At 38.4% G+C, this 25595-nt stretch overlaps 1 protein-coding gene across 5 annotated transcripts in view; it reads right to left on the bottom strand.

Moving 5' to 3' along the window:
• Nucleotides 1-6348: 6348 nt before the first annotated feature.
• Nucleotides 6349-25595, bottom strand: part of TBC1D4 (TBC1 domain family member 4) — a 189809-nt gene continuing 170562 nt past the window's right edge. For all 5 annotated transcript variants that reach the window (XM_043580496.1, XM_043580515.1, XM_043580523.1 and 2 more), the window contains 6 exons: nt 24093-24251; nt 21442-21686; nt 16939-17098; nt 14027-14196; nt 11453-11629; nt 6349-8915 (listed from right to left, as the gene is read on the bottom strand). In XM_043580496.1, coding sequence (XP_043436431.1) covers nt 8682-8915; nt 11453-11629; nt 14027-14196; nt 16939-17098; nt 21442-21686; nt 24093-24251 — 1145 coding nt within the window. In that variant the 3' untranslated portion in view covers nt 6349-8681. The remainder of the gene's footprint in view (nt 8916-11452; nt 11630-14026; nt 14197-16938; nt 17099-21441; nt 21687-24092; nt 24252-25595) is intronic.

Below are 25595 nucleotides of genomic sequence, written 5' to 3' on the forward strand. Positions count from 1 at the left end.
AATTATATTATTTTTGCCTTAAGGAAAAAAAGATGAAAAGCAATTTTATATTGGCCTTCTATATTTGAAAGGCTTTATATATAGGATGATCTGTTTTTCCTCATCTCCATTGAGAACAGAGGAAGAAGAAATGTGTTTAAACAGTAGTATTAAAAATACAGGTTTTATATAAAACAATTTCTTGACAATAAAGAGAATTAAGTTTTAGGGACCTTACAAAGGGAGATTTAAGTCGTTTCCCTGAAGGCATTTCTAAATAAGCTAGATTTTCCTATACTGGAGATATTTTACCTGGAAGCAGAATGGCGAACTACATAATTCAAGTAGCTTGCTGTCCTATGAAGTCCCAAGAAAGAAAAGATCAATGCAAATAAATTGAAACAACAGTGTCATCTAGTGGAAAGCTCTGTAATAACACTCAGTATACGAATCTATGACTGAATAAATCCCTATATACTTCAAGTATTGAAACTAATTATAAAACCTAGATGCAAACCTGTTTCAAGATTATATTTTTCCATTCATGCTTCAGCCACATACACTTATGGGAAAAACAAGCCCAACATCAGCCCAACTGATGACTAAGCCCTCCAGAGGGAACTGGCAGAGTATAAGTACTTTGATAGTCACAGTGTAAAGACTAAGCCCAACAGAATTGGAACATTTTAATTAAATTCTTACAGCCACACTCCCAATGCATGTCTTGGATTTCCCAGATTTGAAGCCAAGTACAAATTTCTGTTTCTGAGATAAAGGGTGATCGCTGATGCATAATTATCAGAAAGCTAAAATGACTGACAGGCCTTATAGCTTGTCCTACTTACTAGTCCCTTCTAGGTGATCTCTCTCAGACAAGGCCTTTTGGGAAACATACCATTGTTTTAGGTGGTCTTCCTCAACACAGATCCAAAACTCTCACTTGGTTGATAATAAAAACTTAGATTCAGAAGGCTAGGTTAGAGTTAGATGGTCTCCCTATTTACTTCAATAATACTGTCTTACCACATCTAGCATGATACATATCCCACAATGTTATATTGCTTCTCTGTATTTTCCATTAGACTGTGTTCTCAGCACTTAGCACATTGGCTGGAATACAGTGGTTTTTAATAAATGTCTTTTGGGGCGCCTGGGTGGCGCAGTCGGTTAAGCGTCCGACTTCAGCCAGGTCACGATCTCGCAGTCTGGGAGTTCGAGCCCCGCGTCAGGCTCTGGGCTGATGGCTCAGAGCCTGGAGCCTGTTTCCGATTCTGTGTCTCCCTCTCTCTCTCTGCCCCTCCCCCGTTCATGCTCTGTCTCTCTCTGTCCCAAAAATAAATAAATGTTGAAAAAAAAAAATGTCTTTTGAGTGAATAAAAAAAAGAATCTTGCAAATGTCTTTTGAGTGAATAAAAAAAATCTTGCAACTTAACTATTGAGTGTGTATGCTGTTTATAATCGTCTATATGAAGAAAAACATGCTTCCTCTCACTGACAGGAAGACAGAACAGCCAACACCCATAATGAAGAGAGGGGAAATGGCTTATTCATCTATTTTTTTAAAACAAGGCTAACCACACAGTTTCAACTTGACTTATACTATGTAGCAGAAAGAAAGAACAAAAGAAGAAAGAAAGAAAGAAAGAAAGAAAGAAAAAGGAAGAAAGAAAAGGAAGAAAGAAGAAAGCAAGCAAGCAAGAAAATAAAGAGAAAGAAAGAAGGAAAGGAAAAAGAAGAAAATGGTTGGTAAAAAATATTACCTGGCTCATTGGTTATATGGTATTTTTTAAAAAACAAAAGCCAACTATGAGATGAAGATGGATTACAGTAGTTAAACTGAAAAGCAGAACTAGAATTCTGTTTCCATGTGCCTTACTTAATTTATCTGGGCTGTGGAAAAATCAATTACCCCAGAAATCTTATACAGCTAAATGGAGCCTTAGAGGTCTAGTTTAAGCTCATCATTTGAAAGATAAGAAAATTCAGCTTTAATGACTTTGGTCCCTGGCCTCAGGTCAACAAGCAGTAAGCAGAGGAACCCTCACTGAGTCAGGCTGGTCCACATGTTGACGAACCTGTGCTCCAAACACTGGGGGACATGGTCTCCTTGCCCACTCAGTGCTCCCCCTGAGGAGCCATGGCAGGTTAAATTGTTGTGTGTAATGTTGCTTACTTTATTGTCTCTCAAACTCATTTGCCTGTAGAATCCGTTTACCTTTAGGAAGCTCTGACATTCTCCAGGAACAAATTTTAGGGAATTCTGAGGTAAGTCCGAGTATCTCTGCTACAGAGCAGAGCCATAAAAACTGGATCTCACAGATACTACAAACACTTCATGTGGTTATCAGTTTAAAAATGCAGTGGATGAACCCAGTTCTTCCAATGTAACTTGCCACGTACACAAATAAGCTCGGGTTGGTAACAGCCCAGCTCAATAAAATGCTTAACAAAAGCATGAGAGTTTGCTCATGCTCTCTCTGACTGTGCCTGTCACAGGAGAAGTTAACCTGCATGGTTAAAAAAAGTGCACAGCTGTCATCCCTTCAAACAGTCCTTCAATCAGAAGATTGGTACACTCTCTCAGGAAGTGGGGTTTTGTTTGCAACAGGGACTATCTTGAAAGCAAGGGATTGTGCTCTTAATAACTCTTTTGCCTGCTTCCTCTGGGCTCAGGAAGAGCAGAGGAATGGAAAGATACAATTGCAAGCAAGTATATTTTCCAAATTTGCACTAGTATTATGCCTCACAATCCTTTCAGAGAAACAGCATGTAAAATGTATTCTTTTGATACTTTGAATATCTAAGACAGTTTATCCAAGGGCACACATGGCTGATAAAAAGCTTAGCTTCAGGAGAAAAGGGAAGAATATCAAGCATATTAACTCACTTGTGTCACTGGTATATCCCTTCCTGCCTTGCCCTGTGACTTTAAATATAAGTACTATTAAATTACCAATGAATGATCTAATCACATAAACCTTAATAGACTTATTAAACAGTAAACGGTGATCTCTCCCTGTAAGTACCAAATTTGCCACAGAATAGCTAAATTAGGAAATGGGGAGTACTCAGAGTAACTGTTGACCAGACAAAATAGAACATAGATGTATAAGGAAAATTTAATATGCCCAAGTTAGTGAAAGTCAACAAAGGAAATGCCCTCATTTCATTTTGTAAAGCCCCATGGGACACCTCAACATAAAGCATTAGCTGTATGTTCAACAAAATTATTATTCCTAAGCAATATCATGTTCTATTGAAAGTAGCATTTGTGAATTTGCAATTCAACTCAATTCGAGAAGGGAAACAATATCAGACATGACACTTTTACTTTACAAAAGAAAATTTGAATATTAGCAACATTTTAGTACCTCTTAGGAAAAAAAAATATTCTTCTGTTTGCATCAGCAGCATTATTATTAAGAAAACCAGTTTGCCCAACATCACATTTGTACATTCTAGGGTTCTTTCCATATAATAAAAAAAAATCCAAAAGATATCATTTAGTTTAGTGAGTTTGCTCTAGCTCCATCGTTGAAAACAACAATTTGATTTCTTGAGTACACAAACCACACAGATTCATTTCTCATGGGTGGATTCACAAAAACCAAGCTCCTGAGACTGATGTTTAAAATCAGAATCTCAAAGAGATACTTATACACATATTACATTATTCACCTAAGCCAAAGGTGGAAACAACCCAAGTGTCCACTGACAGATGAGTGAATAAACAAAATCTGGAATATACATACAGTACAATATTATTCAGCCTTAAAAAGGAAATTCTGATACATGCTACAACATGGATGATCCTTGATGACATTATGCTAAGCAAAATAAGCCAGTCACAAAAAGACCAGTACTGTATGATTCCACATATGTAAGGTACTAGAGTAGTTGAATTCATACAGACCAAATGCAGAATGGTAGTTATCAGTGGCTGGGAGGAGGGGGGGATTGGGGAGTTATAATAGGTACGGAGGTTCAGTTTTGCAAGATGAAAAGATTTCATGGATGGATGTTCATGATGGTTACATAAGGTGAATATACTTAATGCCACTGAACTGTACATCTAAAATGATTAAAATGGTAAACTTTATGTTATGTGTATTTTACAATTTTTAAAATTCAGAATCCCTGTTTTTAATTTATATAGAAAAACACGATTGTCACAGGGACTTTAATATTTGCACTTTTACAACCCACCTAGCCTCTAGAGAAACAAACTAAATCATACATGGAAGCCTGCTTTGAAGGCATGTATTAAAACACACACACACACACACACACACACACACGGAACATTAATGAATTGGATGTTTGAGACCTCTCTCCAACCCAGATATCACATCAATCTCACAACAGGGACAGACTTGTCAAAGGGGCCAGAGCACTTGGATTCTGGAGGCCAGGATGCCCTGTATTCATTTTAACAATGAGGACAGGCTTGCCAGGGTCTTGGGTAGGGTTCCCTCCACTGAACCTACCAAAATTGCCTCGTTGTTTTTCTCCTATCTTTCCAAGACTAATTGATTCTCTTCTGATTAACCTAACTTTAGCTATGCAAATATATTTGATTAGATCACAGAGTGAAGATTTTGATTTCTGTTTAAGGAATCTCATGTTTCCCTTTTTATGAGGTTTTAGGAGATACCTCATTGGAATGCCCAGGTATTGACATTTATAGACCTTACCCATAGGATAGTAAATAAAATGTTTAGTTCAAACCAAACTTTTTTTTTTATTGCTTTATATTGTTTTTATCAAGGAGGGTCAACACTGACTCTGTTCTTTCATGCCACCAATTGTGCGATGCAGTGTTGATGGAGATTACCAGGATATCTGAGACAAAACATGGATTGGGGAAAAGGCTGTGGCAACACAGAGCCTACTTGGGATTCTCTCTCTCCCCCACCCCCATGCTCTTTTTCTCCCTCTCTCTCAAAATAAACTTTAAAAAAAAAGGAATGTGTTGTGATTTGAGAAATACACCATCCTTTCTCATTCATCTCTCGTGTAACACAAACTAGTCACCTATGCCTGGCTCTTCTAGACTCAGGTCAAGCAACACTTACCCGATGCTCCTGATGCTGCTGGTCACTCCTGTCCAGGCTGATTGAAATGATTCTCATCTCGATTACTTTGCATATCTGTAATTGTATAAACCCTCCTGCTTCTTAATTAGTCCCCTTGCCACTAGACTGCAAGCACATCAAGGGCAAGGGCTGTATCTTCTCCACCTCTGAATACTCAGCATCTAGCTTGGCTTACAGAAACTATTTATTAAATGAATAAATAAAAGTGTCAGAACCAAGACACAGATCTAAAACTTCTCACCTTAAATCTAGTGCTTTTTCAATATATCACAGCTAATATGGGTGACATATTGTGGCAGAGAACTAAATCCTTCAGAAGACAGATTTCCTAATCTAGCACAGTGAAAACAAATTGATGAAATGATTATAAAACGGGTAGGTGAACATGGACAATAAGAGACCGTACTATGTAAGCCTACAGGACACTCAAAGAGTTGGCTACAGTAATCCAAGACATCTAAAAATTTTAGTCCTAAAGTTAACAAGAAGATCCAGTGTCCTTTGTACTGGATTACAAACATACTTGAGAATATTCTGAAGATATATATTGTATGTGACCACATTCAAATCATATCCATCAATAAGTATTTTTAATTATTTGGAAGCTAATCCAATTTTTAAAAAATTGTATTTTCTTATCCTCATTCTGTCCCTTGCTATCTATGAGAGAGCATAGAAAACAAAAGGGGTAGAATGCAAATCTGTCAATGTGGTTGTCTTTTTCTTTTTATATTCTTCAAGAAAAGTCTTCTTTGGGAAAGAGGTTGAAAATTGGTAACCAACAATGGACTTTCATAAATATTTCTATAAATTCCTTTGTTATCTGATTCTTTTTTTTTTAATCGAGAGAGAGGGGGACAAAGTGAGCAAGCGTGGGGGGCGTGGAGAGAGAGAGAGAGGGAATTCTATGAGGGGCAGAGAGAGAGAGAGAAGTGGGGCTCACCTGAAGTGGGGCTCATGTTCACTTCATGCAAGGCTCGTGCTCACCCAAAGCAGGGCTCATGCTCACCTGAAGTGGGCCTTGAGCTCATCCGATGCAGGGCTGGAGCTCACCTGGTGCTGGACTCGAACTCCCGAACCATGAGATCATGACCTGAGTCAAAGTCAGATGCTTAACCAACTGAGCCACCCAGGCGCCCTGTTGTCTGAAAAGAATTATCATGGAACCAATTTTAAGTAGCAATAATCCAGCCTATACAGATTTTGTAAAGAAATCTAACCAAGAGTATCATCTTTCCTACTACAAACAAAGGTAAAACCAAGAAGCCAAGGAAACTGTAGCAATGTATTTATTGGAAATGAACTAGACATTACATTAATCGGATGAAGATGTAACAAGACATAAAGCATAACTGGTGCAACATTTAAAAAATCACAAAAGAAAAAGAAAGTTCATTTTCAGAAAAAATACTGTATCCAAGACACCTAAATCTCTGAACACCATACATAATACAACTCATGACACTCTGAGTATCCAGAGTAAAATTAACTTTGAACTGAAAGGAAAAGTTTCTTTTCCCAATTTAAAGATTCTTTGGCTACCACCTGTATATAACACACATAAGGTAATTTCCATCACCAGACAGTAACTAGATGATATCTGTCATATTCCTCACAGGAAAAACCTCACCTACAAATAGAGAAATTTGGGGGAATCCAAGAAACAAATCAGCTGAAAACCCCAACTTAATAGGGTACCTAGAATCAACATTTCCTAAAACTAGAAACTGCGTTAACTTTCCTAATAAGACTTTATTTTCTTTTTTAGAAAAACTGCCTGGATTAGAGGGCATGCTGATCTGTAACAGGAATCATTACATTTATACTAAGTAATGGTGTAAAGGCAGGGGGTTCAGATGTTTATCATCTGCTCTTCAAGGTTTTCCCAAACCTCGAGAGCTTTGCTCTTTCTCTACTCTATAATATACTGTAGCTTGTGTATAAAAAAAAACCCCTCTGAAGAAAATTATCCTAGATAATCCATCTGTGATAAGTACTGCAAAAAGCAGTGATGATAAATATTGTTTGGAGAGGCAAAAATGCTGCATCAACTTTCAGAGGCACTATCATAGACTCATCTCAAATGGAGAACTGCAGGTGTGCTCTGAAAATTACTTTCCTTCCATATACCCAACATGCATGAATGTCCTCTATTAAGCTGTAGCCTGAGGAAGCTGGGAGTTCAAATGCAGAATTGTAGATCTTAGAAAGGGCCTGGTGCTACTTGTCACTTCTCTCCAGTGGATTTCAACAGTTTATTCTCAAACATTTCACAATTCCCCCAAACTTTCACATACAAAGGAAAGATGATCAAGAGATTAGATTCTGTCCGTTGGCAACAACAATAAAAAAATGTGTCAATATAGGGGCACCTGGGTGGCTCAGTCGGTTAAGCGGCCGACTTTGGCTCAGGTCATGATCTCGCGGTCTGTGAGTTCGAGCCCCGCGTCGGGCTCTGTGCTGACGGCTCAGAGCCTGGAGCCTGTTTCGGATTCTGTGTCTCCCTCTCTCTGACCCTCCCCCGTTCATGCTCTGTCTCTGTCTCAAAAATAAATAAACGCTAAAAAAAAAAATGTGCCAATACAGCATATTATCTTTAGAAAACCAATTATAATCGCATTTTCCTATCTTTCATTGCAGGTAGAGAGAACTAAATTAGGAGTTCCCAATTGTGGGAAAATGCCAAATCCTTGTCACCAATTGTGGCACCAAGTAAAAGGGAGTCCATTCACAACTATAAGCAGTAATTTAAATTTAAAAAGTAGAAAGTTGATCTAGACAATTTAGGTCCTAAATTAAATTTTGGAAGCCTGATATTTTTAGTTTGAGTAATAATGCTGGTCTAATTTGCTAGAAAACTAGCAACATTCTTTTTCACCTTGAGCTGGGTGGGTAGACTCCACTATGATGTCTTGCTTTCTCCTTAACACACATCCAAAGTAATGCCTCGCCTGACTCAAAATGCATGTAGACACAACATGCTAGTTGGCACAAAGCTGGCAGGGGAGGAAGGCCCCCACCTTCCTGAAAAATCCATAGGAGCATGATTGGCAATCAGATATACATAATGTCAGTAGATTTTAAGACAGATATACATAAAGTTACACAAATGTTTCTACCTCTCCACCACTGAGTGAAACATGCTGCTCTTTGGAGAAAAAAATACATTCATTTTTTTCAAGTATATTTCAATATACAAAGATGCTCTAAGCTTTGTTTCACTACAAAGACAAAATGATTTCACATATGTCCAAGGGGAATTTCATTTTAACTTCCCTTTGGTGGGGGTTTCATGAAGTTCTGATTTAAAAAAATTCACTAAATATACATCTGCTCTTTTGATCTGAAAGCATGAACTGTTTGTGTCCATTTTATATATATGTACATAGTCAATACCAACAACAGAAAAAACCAGTCTACATATGTACAATGGCTTAGGATTGGCGTACTCTAGTAAGACCGAGGTCCACCAGCTAGGACACGGGCGCAGCACCAGACTCAAGTGGTTCTGTCAGCTCTGGTGTCCAGCGCTGGGCCAGCAGCATACAGACTCTTCCCTTCCTCTCCGTTCTAAGAGCATGTTCTGCTGAGAGGGCACTTCTTCAGTTATGGCTTGTTTCCTGTCTTGGCTTTGTTGTTAGGGTTGCAGTTGAGGTCCCTCAGCAGAAATTCACAATTGGCGAGCGCATCAGTGGGCAGCAGCTTCCGGATCTGCTCCACTGTCTTTTGATAAGCCATTTTCTCTTGTTCCAGAGTCCGGATTAAAGACTTCATTTTGGTCTCTCTGGTCAAAAGGTTTTCCAGATTGGATTCCAAGGTCTGGATTTTAGCATGGGCTAACTGTTTGGGGGAAAGGAAAAACAATGCAAATTCTCCCAAATCAAAAATCTGAAGACTCTGGTTCCTCATCAGACCAGCATCCCGACCTTACATGTATTAACCAATCATATCATATTACTTAATGAATAAAATAGTATGTGAAACAAATACTTTGAAACCCTTCATGAAATGGATATTTTTCAATTGCTCTAAAATAAAACTGTAGTACCAACAAAATACATCTCATTTCACTGAATACACCAAAATGCAGTATTAAATCAGCATCCTACGGGGGCGGGGCCACTGGAGTGAGTGGGATCTGGATGAAGGAGAAAAAGGAGATTCCTGATGCTCCCTGGAGGTGCTAAAAGAGGCTTTTCACCCTCTGACTAGAAATATAGGGTTTTCTAAACACATACTTTGGATCCTATCAGTTTCAATTGGTGTCAGGGGTTCCCACATAACTTGGGAACCAAGACGTGATAATGATATTTAACTGTCAATGAGAAAGTCTGTGGAGCACCACCTGGGTGACTCAGTTGGTTGAGCATCCAATTTCAGCTTAGGTAATGATCTCGTGGATCGTGAGTTCAAGCCCCATGTAGGGTTCTGTGCTGACCGCTCAGAGCCTGGAGCCTGCTTCAGATTCTGTGACTCACTCTCTCTCTCTGCCCCTCCCCTGCTCATGCTCTCTCTCTCTCTCTCTCTCTCTCCCCCTCTCAGAAATAAACATCAAAAAAAGAAAAAAAGAAAAAGTCTGTAACCATTAATAAAAGTCATTATAGGGATGTCTGGGTGGCTCAGCCATTTAAGCATCTGACTCTGGATTTTGGCTCAAATCATGATCTCACTGTACGGGATGGAGCCCTGCATCAAGCTCCATACTGACAGCACAGAGCCTGCTTGGGATTCTCTTTCTCCCTCTGCCCTTCCCCCACTCGCACATGTGCACTCTCTCAAAATAAATAAATAAACTTTTTTTTTTAAAGTCATTATAAAATGGGTCCAAACCCACTTTCCCTAATAAGGAAGTGCTCAATCACCATTGAAGCATCGAGTAATAATATTTTCTTTTTTAAAGTAGACAATGTTGTCTCTTTCTTTGAATAGGCATATAATTTTCTGTAGGCAGAGGCTAATGGAAGATGAAGTGAACGAAGTCAGTGTTCCTATTCTTGGAGCAATTACTCTAGAGACTCCTCATTTTTAAAAAAATTTTAATGTTAATTTTGAGATAAAGAGAGACACACAGAGCAAGCAGAGGAAGGGCAGAAAGAGAGAGGAGGATACAGAATCTGAAGCAGGCTCCAGGCTCTGAGCTGTCAGCACAGAGTCCAACGTGGGGCTCGAACCCATGAACTGCGAGATCATGACCTGAGCTGAAGTTGGATGCTTAACTGACTGCGCCACCCAGATAGGCAAGAGATCCCTCATTTCTAAGGCTTTCTCTCCTAGTCATTCTTGTCAGGGAACTCACCATATAGAAACAGAGTTTTAGTGGTCTCTAGTTTGGGGACAGGTGTCATTCTGGAAAATGCGGGGTAAACAAACCAAGGAGCCATGAGACGCTTAAGCTCCAACTCTGAACACATTTTCCCCCACCTCTCAGAAGGTTCTCCTTCTAACCTCCCCTCCACCAATCACTCTCAAACCCTGCCCCTCAGGGCTTGGCTATACAGCACTTATCATACAAGTTACAGGTGCAGAATATTAGCTTATACTAACTTGCTTATTGCATTTGTAAATATACATTTATAAATACATATATAGTATTTTATATTCCCAAATAATTGTAAACTTGATGGCAGGGACTATGTGTTACATGTTTTCGTTCAATTCTCTCTAAAATGCTTCCTTTTCTTTCCATTTCACTGAGTTTTACTCTAGACAATTTCCACTGCAAATCATTTCTGCAAATGATTTCTAGCTGATCTCCACACCTTCTCTCCCCATTCAAATGTGTCCTCATCAAGGTTTCCACACTGATCTTTTGAAAGTGCAGTTCAAAAACCCTGAGAGATTTCCTTCTCAGCAGGATTAAAACCATGCTCTTCTGTTTGACGCTGAAAGTTATCTACAGTTCTGCCTCCATCACATTCATCCCATCTCTCCCGAACATAAACCTTAGACCCCAAGATTACTCTGCTGCTCTGCCCTGTCTTCCTCATTCATACCAACCCCCCCCCCCCCATTCATTTATCCCACCAATCCCTCAGGTCCAGCTCAAGCCCCAAGGCCTCCAGAGCTCTCTCAATTCCCCATATTCAACCCCTCCTCCCCTGAATGTAGCCAAATATGTGCAACACCCTATAGGTATTTAACCAGATTCTGCCTAGAATTGTCATTTAATATTTTGTGAGTGTAAAATTTCTCTCCCAAGTGATTTTGAAGTTTATATGGGCATCTGTAGCCCCCGGAACACTTGGACGCAGTCTGCCACACAGACCCTCTGTCAGCAATGGTTCACTCTATGTCACATCTCTGCCATTCCTGGTATATCGTTCCGTGCATGGAGGAGGCAGTCAAGTGCTTTTTTGATCAAATCTTTATATCCTTACCTGCAACTTTTCTAGGAGGTCCATGTTTTGTCTTTTCAGTTGGTTATTGGCCCTCTCCAGCTTTTCCAAAGGTTCACTATCCTCACAGGCGTATGAGGATTCCTGAAGCTCATCCTGCAGCACGTGGTATTCCACCTCATATGCATGTAACTGTTTAGAAATATCCATCTCAAAAACCTGCCATGAAAACACAATGGGTTCATCTGGCTTTTAGTATGGATACCAAAATACAGTCTGTGTATCTGGGGTACTTCACATAGATTTCCAAGTGCTTACTAATGAAGAATAATATGGCATATCAAAAGGAAGAAAAACAGATATGACTGTCTATATAATGACAAATGGATTATTTCTACACAACTGAAACATTCTCATAATGAGGCCAAGATGACAGAATAAGTTAATGTTTAAGGGTATTTTGCAACTAAAATATACATAATCCAGTTACTCTCCAAAAATGTAGCATACCAGATACAACATTAGTTACTTGGTAATTCTTACCTATGTGAGAGATAATCTTTGCTGATTCTTACCTCTGGTTAGAGGTAATCTATGCAAAATTGCATAGGGTATTTCTATAATAAAGAAACCAAAAATACTTCTAGTTACTTGTGAATGGGGTAGACAAGTCTTACACTAAATGTCTTCATCCATTTGCTAATCCTTGTAGGCCTCTATGCATCTCATATTCTACCACACAGAGAATCTTCATAATTGCATTCCCTGAGCACTGCACAGAGCTGTAGGGTTTAATCGGGGCTGCCTCTGCTCTCCCATATCGCCACCCCGCAGCAAGACAGTTTGCTTAGAAGTCAGTGGATGGGTAATGGCTCCTTAGTCTAAACTTGCAAGGGAAGGGAGGCAGCAGCTGCCATTTAAGCAATGGTGTCTACACTAACACTGTGGGGAGAAAAGAAACCACAACAAACCTGATTTATTTATCCTACCACGAACAGAGATACTCAAATATTAGAAAATTTAAATGGGTTGTCTAGACAACCTGGTCATCCCTCTCAAACAAGTATCAGTTTTTCCCTACCTAGTGGGAAATCATGGACACAAGGGACTGTTGAACAACCATTAAAAATGATAGCATGGATCTATATTTATTGGTATGGAAAAAGAGAGGTTGTAATTTGCCCAATGTGACAGAGCTAGTAGGTGGCAGGGCACAAGAACAAGATGTTAAACTCCCTTTCTCTTGCTCTAAACCCTTTTATTGGCCATCCCAAATGCCTCTAGGAAAGTGGTAAACTTTATCAATACTCATAAAGCATTACTGCTTTATCTACAAATCAGAAGCTTGGTCATGCCATCTGAGTAACATCAATATACAACTACCACTTAACCTAGTCCCTGTGAAGAGCCAGGACTAGATACATGGTGTGCTGATTACTCTCCATTTGCTTCCCAGATCCAATTCTCTGCCCTCATCTATTCTGCTGGACCTGGGAGAAAGACCCTTGGGACCTGCATCTCCCTTTCACACCTCCTTTTCTGCTGGCTTCTGGTTGGGTATGGCCCAGGAGAGCAGCTGCAGGAAATCAGAAAGAGGAGGAGAGGTTGTATTTCTTCCTTGCTCCTTCCTTGCCTGGCTCACCAAAAGTACAAAAGCTCCAGAAACTCCTCCTGCATAGTTCCAGCACTCACTGGGCCTAAAAACACTATTAGATCCTTCCTCTGCCCCCTCAACACCAGAATATCAACAGCTTCCCTCTGTCACTAGCTCCTGAGCACCTGGACAGCCACACTTGGTTCTCTTAACCCTGCCTAAACCTCTGTAAGTTGGTAGCTTTGTTTGAATCATTAAAGACCGTTTCCTGCAAGGGACCCTAATCAATACATGAAGTCTCATTTAAGCTTCGTAAAACCTCTCAGATCAGTATTGACCTATTTGAGAAGTAAGAATACTAGGGTTCAGAAGATTAGGGAGATGTGTACAAGCCCATCAACTAATAAAAAAGCTAGAGGCTGACGTAAATCCAATACTAATTCCAAAGCCTAGGCTCTTGCCACATGTACTCCTTATGTATCTTACTTTTTTTTTTTTTTTTCGAGAAAGAAAGGGGGTGAGGGGCTGAGGAAGAAGGAGAGAAAGAATCCCAAGCAGGCCCCAAGCCCAGTGCAGAGCCCTACATGGGGCTCGATCTCACGACTGCAAGATCATGACCTGAGCCAAAATCAAGAGTAGGATGCTCAACCGACTGAGCCACCCAGGCACCCCCATGTACTCCTTATATATTTAAGTAAGTCTCATTTTTATTTTATTTACTTATTTATTTAGTCAGTCTTCCTAACTCTGTCAGCTCTGTCTTCATTCTTACCATTGGTCTAAATTGAGATTCACCAAACACTTCTTATGTACCACTGAACCACTTTTCCTGTGCATAGCCACACAGGCAGTTTCACAATGCAGAAACTTCACAATAATCTCACTTCCAAATAAAATAAATCTGATGAAATTAAAAAATCTATCAAGCAAATCTAAGTCTTTATACTAAAGCATTTTAATATATATTTAGTAGAGAAACTGCTGTGTGATCTTATATCTTGCCTTGATCATTTTAATCATACCTGGGTAATAATTTTTTCCATTTCAGATGTATTCATATCAGGTAGCGTGGTTTTAAGAAACTCGACAATACTTTCAAAGTTCTCACATTCCATTATAAGTGTCTCCTGGCTGCTCAGCAGACTAAGCGCAACCTTAAATATAACTTCAGTTCCCTGAAGAAAAATAATATCTAAAAAAAAAGACATACGATTTTCATGATCAAAATTATGCATCCACTATTGTAAAAAGTACACTCTTTGTGTTAATGTGTTAATGGATTTTTGTGTTTCTTGTGGTGGTGTTGTTTTTAATGCAGTGGAATCATGGAATATTCTACAAAAGAATATGGTCAAAATCACCTAGATTAAAAAAATATATATGACTGAAAGCAATAAACAGATGTTTAACTATTCTTCTTACTTCTTTAGGAATGTCAGATAAGGCCAGAGAAAAAGGTTAATTATATATCTCTTTGTCTATGTATTTATAATTTTAATTATTTTTTTATTAATTTTTAAATGTTTGTTTATTTTTGAGAGAGAGACAGACAGAGCATGAGTGGGGAGGGGCAGAGAGAGAGGGAGACACAGAATCTGAAGCAGCCTCCAGGCTCCAAGATGTCAGCACAGAGCCCAATGCGGGGCTCAAACCCACGGACTATGAGATCATGACCTAAGCTGAAGTTGGATGCTTAACCAACTGAGCCACCCAGGTGCCCCTATGTATTTATAATTTTTAGTGGCAAATTTAGTGGAGACTAGGTAAACCTAAAGATGTTTATTCAACTGATACTTCAATTTTGCTTCCCAAGAATCATACAAAAACAAATCAGCATAACCAATTAGTACTATTTAAATTCTTATTATCATAATAAAAAAGTAAATGAACCATCCACATACAATTTAACCTATATGAGAGCAGGAAATTTAAAAAAAAATTTTTTTAAAGAAAAATCAAAAGTAATATATAACCTAAATCAGAAGTGAAAGAGAAAAAAAAAGAAAACCTACCCTAACTCTGAACTCTGCTTCCTAACAAATACAAACAGGCAATAGTTTTGAAAGTACCAAATATTTCTATATGAAAGTTTCAATCTTTGCCACTCTGGAATCAGTAATATGTAATAAGCAAGGGAGTCCTTAGAAAACAGGGAACTGTGACTTTGGTTCATGCATCTTTCCCTTTCCTGACTTTCTCTACTAAATTCAAAGAAAAGGCAGAGCTGTCAGCATCAGTCATATTTTCACTGCAAAAAAAAAAAAGACCTGGGGAGGTTTGTTTCTTGAACTCTGATATCACATTCCCAAGGGTAAATCAAAGAGAGATGCTTTCAAACACTGTTTTATCATTTTGATTTGGTAAATTATTCTGAGAAGAAAAAATATATAGATCCTAAGAAGAATATATATATAAAATGAATGAGAGGATTTTAAAAGACCCAAAAATAGGAACCCAACCCCTACCCAAAAACTAAACTGGAGAGAAGCAATCAAGTATTTCAATAAAGAAGAGAAATGTGGTGAACATTTGATTCTGCACATCTTCATTTTTCTCTTTTGCTGCACTTTGTCCAAAGACCATATTACACTAATGCACTGTTTAACTTTTTAAACCACAGCCCCCAATAAGAAAAAAACTATATACTGTAATCTGGTGCATGTGTACATATTACACATATATCTTCAAAACTGAAGCTTATCCAAACATTTTCCTTACCATTTGATATACTCTGATATTTTCGTTGTATTCCATTTTCACTCATTTTTTTTTTTCTAATACTGGTAACAATCTACAATTGGGCCAAATACAATTTCACAAAGAGCTCCGATTTAGCAAAGGCAAAGTTACAAATATCACCATGGATACAAGATAAGCAGAATGTAAAAACTGTAGGAGCTCTTTCTGGGGTCACAGAGGTCCTAAACATCTTTAAGAATAAACCTCTAATAAAGAGTTGTTTTTATTTATTTTTTATTTGTTTGCTTTTTAAATAATGGATTAGATAAAGATAACTAAAGACTTTTGAATAGATTTAAGGGCCCCCAAAAGATGCATGAACCATGTCATACTCTTTTATCCTTGGTGCCTAACAATGTGATGAAGCAGAAGGAACTCAGTAACTAGCCCCATGCCTTACCGGCCATGTTTAGTGCTGTTACCCTGAGCCACCCAGTCTCAGAGACTGATGCCAGCACTGCACTGGCATGGAAGGAGAGTCACTTAAGCAACAAAACAGGAATTTCAGTTACCCTATTAACAAAATCAGACTGTCATTAGAAATCACACTGATACAAGTTACGTCCATTGACTCAACCAGAAAACATGTTTCTCTCTGTTTTGAATTAGTGTTGAAGGAGATAATGGGGAAGTAAAAACAAAAATAAAAACTGAGCTAAGAAGCATGTGTATAAAAAAATCTGGAAAATGATACATAGTAAGTCCTTAGTTTGGATTAAAAAAAAAACTTCTTGGGGCGCCTGGGTGGCGCAGTCGGTTAAGCGTCCGACTTCAGCCAGGTCACGATCTCACAGTCCGTGAGTTCGAGCCCCGCGTCAGGCTCTGGGCTGATGGCTCAGAGCCTGGAGCCTGTTTCCGATTCTGTGTCTCCTTCTCTCTCTGCCCCTCCCCCGTTCATGCTCTGTCTCTCTCTGTCCCAAAAATAAATAAACATTGAAAAAAAAAATAAAAAAAAATAAAAAAAAACTTCTTCACAGTTTACTCAAATACAGGATCCAATTCTTTCCCTTTAATTTCATTTAAGACCAATATGATTTCAAACTACTCTCAGAAAAGAGCCAGGCAAATTTATTAAATTCCATTAGCAATTTGCTATTCTGTATAACACACGATAAAACAATCAGGCACCACACTGGGGAGAGGGATATTCCTTGGATTAGTAACATTGTACCATTTGATCATAGGCATCTCTTACCAAAAACTCTGGCTACAAATCCTAGTGGAAACTGAGAGGCAAACAATGTGAGGAACCAGGGGGCAGCATAAAGACTGGGGCTGATTTCATTTTCTTCAAGATGATTGTAGAGATCTCTGTGATAGTCATGAAGGAGCCTGGACAACTGGTACATTTGAATCTAAAGTTAATTTGGAGAAGAAAAATAAAATATTATGCATTTATCTGTGCATAAAATACACTAACTTTAATTTTATTTACCCCACTATTTAATAACAAAGTCACACATATTCAATACATGAAAGTAGTTAGTATTTTATTTTTATTATGTTAAAGTTGATATTAAAGTCCAAGTTCACTTAGCTGAGGTCATAAAGCAAGTCACTGAGAGTCCATCTGAGATGACTACACAGGTTTCTCTATCATATGTTTTTTGGTGTCACATACGTACATGGAAATGGTTGTTTTTCCTCATGTAGGAAGGCACTGCTTTTGGAATTTAATCAGAATTGTCCTGGCTTAGGACTCTCATGGAAGGTCTATTTCAATTTCAGACCAATTCCAGAAAAGCCTCCATTCTAAAGACTCTACATTTAGTTCAGAAGCAAAGTTTGTCTCTGTTTGCTGGGCCCAGCAGCTGAGTTACGATGGAGCTCTGGCTTCGACCCCACCAGGCAACGAGTGCTGCCAGGATGCTGCCTGGCTTAGAATGTTATGGAGGCAGAAGTTTGGGATAGGATTTCTAATATCCAAGGTATTCCAGCAGCATATTTTTTATGAAAAGGGGGATTAAAGCCAAAAGTGCTCTAGTATTAAAAGAAGAAATTATTTCATTCGGTTACTGTTTTATTATTGGTATTTTTAAAAACATTATAAAGGCAGAATTATAGCCTTTAAACTCATATGTCTGTGGTCGCTAAAGGTAAGGCAGTAGCAAATAATCAACAAATTTGTGAAGTGTTTACACTTTTATCCACACAGTAACATCCTGAGTAGTGGTTCCTTGATCAGTTATATCCGTTTGACATTTTAGTGTGAAATGTGTATGCTATTTTATTAAGTCTAGCACAACTTCTTTCACTAGACAATATCATCAAAATGTTACCCTCAGGTAGTTAGCTTTATAAAAACGCATCAAAATAACCGATTATATTGTGAATTCAACAGTTGTTTCCAGAGCGCAAAACTAAAAATCAAAGTACTATATATAAATACGGAAAATTATTTGTTTGCTCTTTATCAATTAACACATATCTGTGGAAACTAAGGTCCCACACAAACTAAAAGGACAGAAAGAGCCACAGGAAGTCATAGCTATGAAACACAGAGCTTAGCTGCAGTCAAACATAAAGGTTTACAAGAATGCGATTATTATCTCAGTCGTGTTGAAAAAAATCATAGATTTCCCTGAGGCCATTTATAATTTAGAAACTAGACATCCTATGTTCCATCAATAGAAGAATTAGTATTTTGGCAGCACAAAAATCAAAGAAGTCTAATTAGCAGGATAAAGAGAAAGCATATTGGCAAAAGCATTCTGTTCTTGTTCTGTTAGGATTGTGACACAGAAGCAATACTTCAACGTTATTTTTTTTAAGAACCTTTTTCTTTTCTGCATTCTAAACCAGGAGATCGGAACATTTCTTCCATCAAGGTATATTTACATTAAATTTCTTCTGATAAAAGCAAATCAAAGCATAATTCAATCTTCCTTTGAAGGAAACTTTAATAATAAAATGCCATCTGCTAAGAATAAGTAATTCTTCAGTTCTACCATACAGATAACATGGCAACTCTTCCAATGGAAGATTTAGAGTCCGAGGAGGGAGATGTGGAGAGAGATGAGAAAGGTAGAGAAGATGGGGAGAGGGGAGAGCAAAGACGTCAGATAAAAGACACAATGCTTTGACACTCAACACAGAAAACTGCAGCCACAGAACATAAGGAGACAAAGTTAAAAGAGACCTCAACTCCCTCATTTTATGGATAAGGGAACCCAGGCCAAGAACCTGGAGTGTCCACGCTCACACTGTGCAGGTAACCAGAAATCCTACCAAGTGATCCATGCCCACTGCTGTTTCCACTTCTGAAAGTTACATTGATTGGATAAAAAAACACTTTCTGCTCCCGAAGGTGGAAAAGTGTTGTACCTCACTTACAGAGCAAAAAGATCTATTCTCCTGGAATAAGGTCCCCAATCTTGCAGGTTCTACAAATGCTACCAAAGATTAAAACATCTTCATTGTCATAATTATGGACATAAAATATTTACTGGCAGTTGCAAGTCATATAAATGTGTTAATCCAATTTACATGAATTCTTATGATACCAAACTGATGATTTTTTTTAACTGAAAACAACTGCATTTCTAAATTGAGAACTACATTTATTTATTTACTTACTTATTTATTTATTAGAAAGAGCCCAAGCGGGGAAGAAGGTCAGAGAGAGGGAAAGAGAAAGAGAGAAGAGGGAGAGAGAGAGAGAGAGGGACAGAGAGAGAGAGGGAGAGAGAGAATCCTAAGCAGGCTCCACACTCAGCACAGAGCCTGATGCTGAGCTTGTTCCCACGACCCTGGAATCATGACCTGAGTGGAAATCAGGTGGCAGAAGTTCAACTGACTGAGCCACCGAGGCACCCCCTGCATCTCTCTTTCCACTCAGGGACCTAAATCAAACACTACTCACAGGTACTTCCCATTCTTTAATATTTTTAATATTAGCTATCCAAACCTATTTCTGGAAATCAGAGCTACTTAATTCGTTACAAGGGCACCAATGCTTACTATCCAGTATTAGATACTTTAGAAATAAAGTAAAAAATAAAACATTCCATTGTCGTTATTTGACTTGTGGCATGTTAACACACCTGTGAATAGTCATCAACTAGGAATCAAGTCACTATATTTATGGATCCTGATAAAGACCCTTTATATGAACTCACATCTGAAAACCCAATGTTAAGAGGGAAACCCTAGCTCCCTAGCAAAAATTTCATCTTAAAAAAGTAAAGAAGGGGTGCTTGGCACCTGGGTGGCTCAGTCGGTTAAGCCTCCGACTTCGGCTCAGGTCATGATTTCACAGTTTGTGGATTTGAGCCCCATGTCGGGCTGTGTGCTGACAGCTCAGAGCCTGGAGTCTGCTTCAGATTCTGTGTCTCCCTCTCTCTCTGCCCCTCCCCTGTTCATACTGTCTCTCTCTCACTCAAAAATGAATAAATGATAAAAAAAATTTTTTTAAAGAAAATGAATCGCTTCCTCTCCATTGATCCTCTCAAGAAAATACCATTTACTGTAACATTCACAAGGTGAAAACCGAGTCCTTTTTTGCCTGTAGAATGGTAACTAAAATATTAAATGTAAAAACTGATCCTTAGGAACCAGGAAAAGAATATATTTTAAAAGCATTTTTAAAATATTTCACTTCTTATCTACAGCATGATATTATGACTAACAGATCTTGCCTACCTCATTTCAAAGGAGGAGAACTCTGACATTCCTCTCTTGAAAGTCTTCTTTTATATTTTTACTACTAAAAGCTTTAAATTGAAAGGTAGTGGCGGTTGGTGATATCATATCTATAGATAAAATTTAAACTGCTTGTTAGAAACCAATACACTAAGGAAAGGGGAATTTTAACTAGAAAGGAGAAATGTGTAGACAGGGAGTCCGAAATAGGTTGAAGACCGCAGTGGGAGTGAGTACCCCGCTAAAAAGGACTAAAACATCTTAATGGTGCTTCTTCAGTGCATGCTAAGAAAAGCGGACCGAAAACTACCACTGACTTTGGGCACCTTTTCCTCTAGAAGGACCTATCTGACATAAAGATAAAGGAGGAGAGACATGGTAAGTTCAAGAAGAACCATGACACAGATATGTGCCGCTGATGCACTCACAGTAAAAGAATAAGGACATATTTTTAGATTTAAAAAAAAAAAAAGATTTGATTCTATTCAATTGACAGGTTGAGGAAAAGTGAATAAAGAAGACTTGATTCTTTCTCTATTTCCACTTGCAGACTTAGGGGAGAGAGACTTAAGTACCCACTACTTTTCTAGAATTGCTCATTTATTCACTTCAGGAACTTTATGGAAGAGTTTTCTGCATATAGATGTCCTACTCTTACAGGTTTAGCAAAAGTACAAATCCCACATACTAAAACGTCAAAAGAACTCTCTACGTTTATACTAATTCCAAGACAATGGGCCCAAATTTCTTTCAGTCTTTTCTAAAATTTGTTTTACTGTTTATTTATTTTTGAGAGAAAGAGAGAGAGGGAGAGTGCGAGTGGGGGAGGGGTAAAGAGAGAGACACACACAGAATCTGAAGCAGGCTCCAGGCTCCAAGATGTCAGCACAGAACCCGACCTGGGGTTCAAACCCCTGAATCACAAGATCATGGACTGAGCCGAAGTCAGACGCTTCACTGAGCCACCCAGGCATTCCCAAATTTCTTTACATCTTAACTGTAATGTAGAAGAGGGCTAATGCTACGATTTCTGGTAACAGCTTCCCATGTGCCTCACCTGCAGCGACATCATGTCAGGTCTGTACTGTTTGCGGAAGCCCTGGTCATACATGAGGAATTTCAGCATCTCAAAGGCTTGCTCTTCGCTCATGTGCAGAAGCAGGACTCCAGCCACAAAGCTGATCCCCTGACAGTAACCCACTTCTTTGTCCAGCAATGAGTAGGCTTTCAAGAGGTTAAAGAGTGAGAGCTGCCCTGCCCCAAGCTGTGCTGAAAAATAAGGGTGAGTAGGAAATGTCCTTCCTGCAGAGGAAGAGAAAAGAAATATTTTTGAGATATCCTGAGCTTTGGAGATAAAAGTGAAATTGCAATGCAGTGATTTCCAGGAAATAAACATTCTTTTCTGAACCAGTGAGAGCTGTGTGGAATACCCATCTAACTAAAACTCTCCAGCAAGTCCTAGGTCCTACCTGCCAGACCACCACCCCATCTCTACACATACAAAAGTGAAGAAAACATTTGATGCTAAAATAGCACTTCTTTCTAGAAAACAACAATAACAAAATTCACAAACAAATCATGGACATGTCCAGGAGAGATCCCAGGAAAACAGAATACAAAATCTATTCTGGCTATAAATGAAGGCAAATTCCAAGTTCACATAAAGACTACCCTCCGAGTAAAATCAGAATTCTATCAAAGTTATCACATTATTTAAAAGGAAATTTTAGTAGCGCCTAAACAGAATTAGTCCTGCTTTTCCTGTATGTAATATGACACTGGAGGAGCTTTTTGAGGTCATTTTGTTTTACATTCAATCTATTGTTCAGGAAATACTTCTTTTTTTCAAATATCCTTTGCTCTCTGTTTCTTAAACCACCTCCATGAGCCATACAGACCTCTTTTCTTTTTTCAAAATAGCCAAAAAGCAAGTAAAGCAAAGGGCCAAGCTGATTTCAAATAAATTCCCCTCTAAAATTCACCTCTGAGGATAAAATTACCATAGAGATACCCAACAAGCAAACAAAATCAGTTCTGGATCACTGAAAAGCTGGTACTAAACACTGAAACCCACCCATCTTCATCACCAAGGCTGTAGACACTGGCATGGGACTTCTCTTATGCCCAAAAATGAAGGGGAGATCAGTTTCCTTGCAAAGTGACTACTCATGTCAGTGAGAACTTATAATGCCAGATTTTTAAATGTTTTCCACCACATATGCTTAAAAGTGATCTTGTTTCCCTCCTCCCCCCAGGAACTGATAAGATTAATTTCTGCAGAGCAAGGGGAACATATGAGAAAATAACAAGAACACACTGAGGAAACACAGATGGCTACAAGTAGAGTTAAATAAACAGTTTTTTAATCATCATTTTACTTTATTACTTAAATTTTTTGCTGAAGAAAACTATAAATGTACTCTCTACCCAAGACATTAATTCTAGCTTCATTTTTTTTCTGACCAGCCTTGCCTTATAATCTAATCGCATCATCTCCTTCTCTTTATTAGGATATCTTCATTAGCCCTAAATGAACCATCCCCATTTCTAGTCTGGTCATCAATTTCTCGTCACAGAACCACAGATCTGTGGGGATCCACAGGGATTGCCTAGTTCAAGGTCCTCATTTAAATGAAAGGACTGAGTCTCAGAAGCAAAATAATTTGCCTAAAACCACAGTTTAGTGGTAGAATCAGACAAGAACTGAAGTCTTTAGCTTCTCTGTACAATTCCCCGTTACAAAAAAATATTAAATCAAAAAATACTAACTGAGTTGGGTCCTTTCCCAACAAAAGCTGTTTATCATCCAAAAGGAAGAGATCAAAACTAGGTTTTGGCCAGTGATTTTTATATGCCCTAATATAAGGGGACCCCAAATATAAGGTAACCCCTTATTTTCCCAAATGGGCTCAAGTAACATATCTGGCCACTTTAAATATACCACCTTTCAGGGATACAGATAAAAAAGTCAAATGCCAATGCACAATATTTAATCCAATTAATCAGACATTTTTAAATAATAAAATATATATTATAAAATGATAAATTAGAGAAAAACTAGAGACAATGTAATTTTAAAAATCATACCTTTTTTTACTTTCCATTAGTTATTTGAAATACAGACTTTAAAAAGATAGCTTTATGATGCTATCACTGGAAATTCTCCCCAGTCACAAGTAGCCATTCATATAATATTAGGACAGCTCATTTTTCTTTCATCCTATAGGGATGTATTCATGATTCCACAGCATAACCACTTATTGTGCTGCTTTTTAAAGTGACATTCAAAGGCCTGTTTAAATTTTAACCTATTCTATCCTATTTTAAAACCAGTGTTGATTGAGAAAATAAATGCCTAACCCAAACAAAAGTCAGTTTTTCAAAATACAGGAATTGAAAGTCTCTGATAATATGACCTTTATAATGATTCAAATATAAGATAACACCCTTTTTCGGGGGCAAAGTCTGGGGATGAAAACTTCATTTTGTATTCAGGCATTTATGGTATTTTCAACCAGACATGAAGTCAACTTGCCCTCAAGAAAGGGGAAAGTCGGCAGTTCTGTATAATTCAATAGGTCCTCTTTAGCAACACCAAAACCAAAACGAAACACAAACTACCACAAAACCCCAAGCAAAACCCCCCAAAATACTCAGGAAAGGGACGTATCGTTTGCTTTTGTACAATAATCAATATGACACACATACCCAAATCCACAAGAATGGCATGCTGCTGAGCAGTGAGCTGCTTTAAAAGTTCCTTATAGGAAACGTCAGGAGGCTGTTGTTTATTGGGCAATCTGTGCCTGAGACGGTATTGTAAAGCTAGGAACTGCCAAATTTCTCCTCGTCGACTTTTTGGAACACCTACGAAGATAAAAGGCAAGGTCTTAATCTCTGGAATGAAATTGCTAAACCACTGATGAACTATGTAATGCCTGAAAACAGGCAGCTGTAAGGTCCTGTGTGCCACCCTCCCTCCCATCACACAGTATGATGTGCTGAGAGAGCATATTTTGATCCTGAAGCTGCTGATATCGTGCAAAAGATATCCTGAAGTTTAATCCTGAAGCTGCTGATATCTTGCAAAAGAAAACCCTCAAGTGTCAATAATAAAGGCAATGCTGGGGCGCCTGGGTGGCTCAGTCGGTTAAGCGGTTAAGCGGCTCAGGTCATGATCTCACGGTTTCTGGGCTTGAGCTCTACGTCGGGATCTGTGCTGACAGCTCAAAGCCCAGAGCCTGCTTCAGATTCTGTGTCCCTCTCTCTCTGCCCCTCCCAAGCTCGAGCTCTGTCCTTGTTTGTCTCTCAAAAATAAATAAATGTTAAAAAAAAATAATAACGAAGGCAATGTTAACATCAGCCAACACTGATTGGGCACCTAATACAACATTCCATCAATGGTGCATTGCCACTCAGCATTGTACCTGTGCTCAGAAAACAACCAAATGAGGCAGGTGATTACTATTATCCCCACTTTCCAGATGGTGAAGCTGAGGAAGAAAGAAGCAAAGAACTTGCCCAAGTTCACACAGCTTGTAAGTGGAAGTTTAGGATTAGAACTCTCCAAGTCTGGCTTCAGAGGCCAAATTCTGAAACCGTGAAATGTATCCCTGCCTATTCCCACCTTTTATTTGGTTTAAAGCTAGTAATAAATGCCAGTACTTATAAATTCTAAGCATTTGACATTAATAAGTCTCTGTATAAGGCAAACCAAGAATATACGTTGCTACTTACACATCTGTAGGATGAATGAATGAATGATCACATGTAAAATGTCATTTGGGGGTAACTTTCATTAGCCCACTAAATGAATCTCTGATAATATGAGTGGGCTGTTTTATTATCCATCCAACAACAATTTTGCAAGAAGGCAATTCACTTCAGCTAAACAAGTCATCTGTTGAACATCTAACACATAGCAAAGTATAGAGAATGGCACTGAGGATACTTCCTCCCTGGGAGATGAATAAATCCATTCTTGGGAATTAGTCTCATTCATTCATTCATCCATGTATTCATTCAGTAAATAACTTGTGCAAGATCCTTTTTAGGTGCTAGGTATGCAGTGGCGGGGTGAGAAAAACATTAAACAAATATATGCCTAAATACAAAATTATAATTATGATAAGCACCATTAAGGAAAAGAATCGTGAGAAAAAATAATGAAGCAAAATGAATTGATTTTGGTGGAAGAGAGGGATTTCTGAG

The sequence above is a fragment of the Prionailurus bengalensis genome, chromosome A1 (assembly GCF_016509475.1).
Source record: "Prionailurus bengalensis isolate Pbe53 chromosome A1, Fcat_Pben_1.1_paternal_pri, whole genome shotgun sequence".
Taxonomy (NCBI): Eukaryota; Metazoa; Chordata; class Mammalia; order Carnivora; family Felidae; genus Prionailurus; species Prionailurus bengalensis.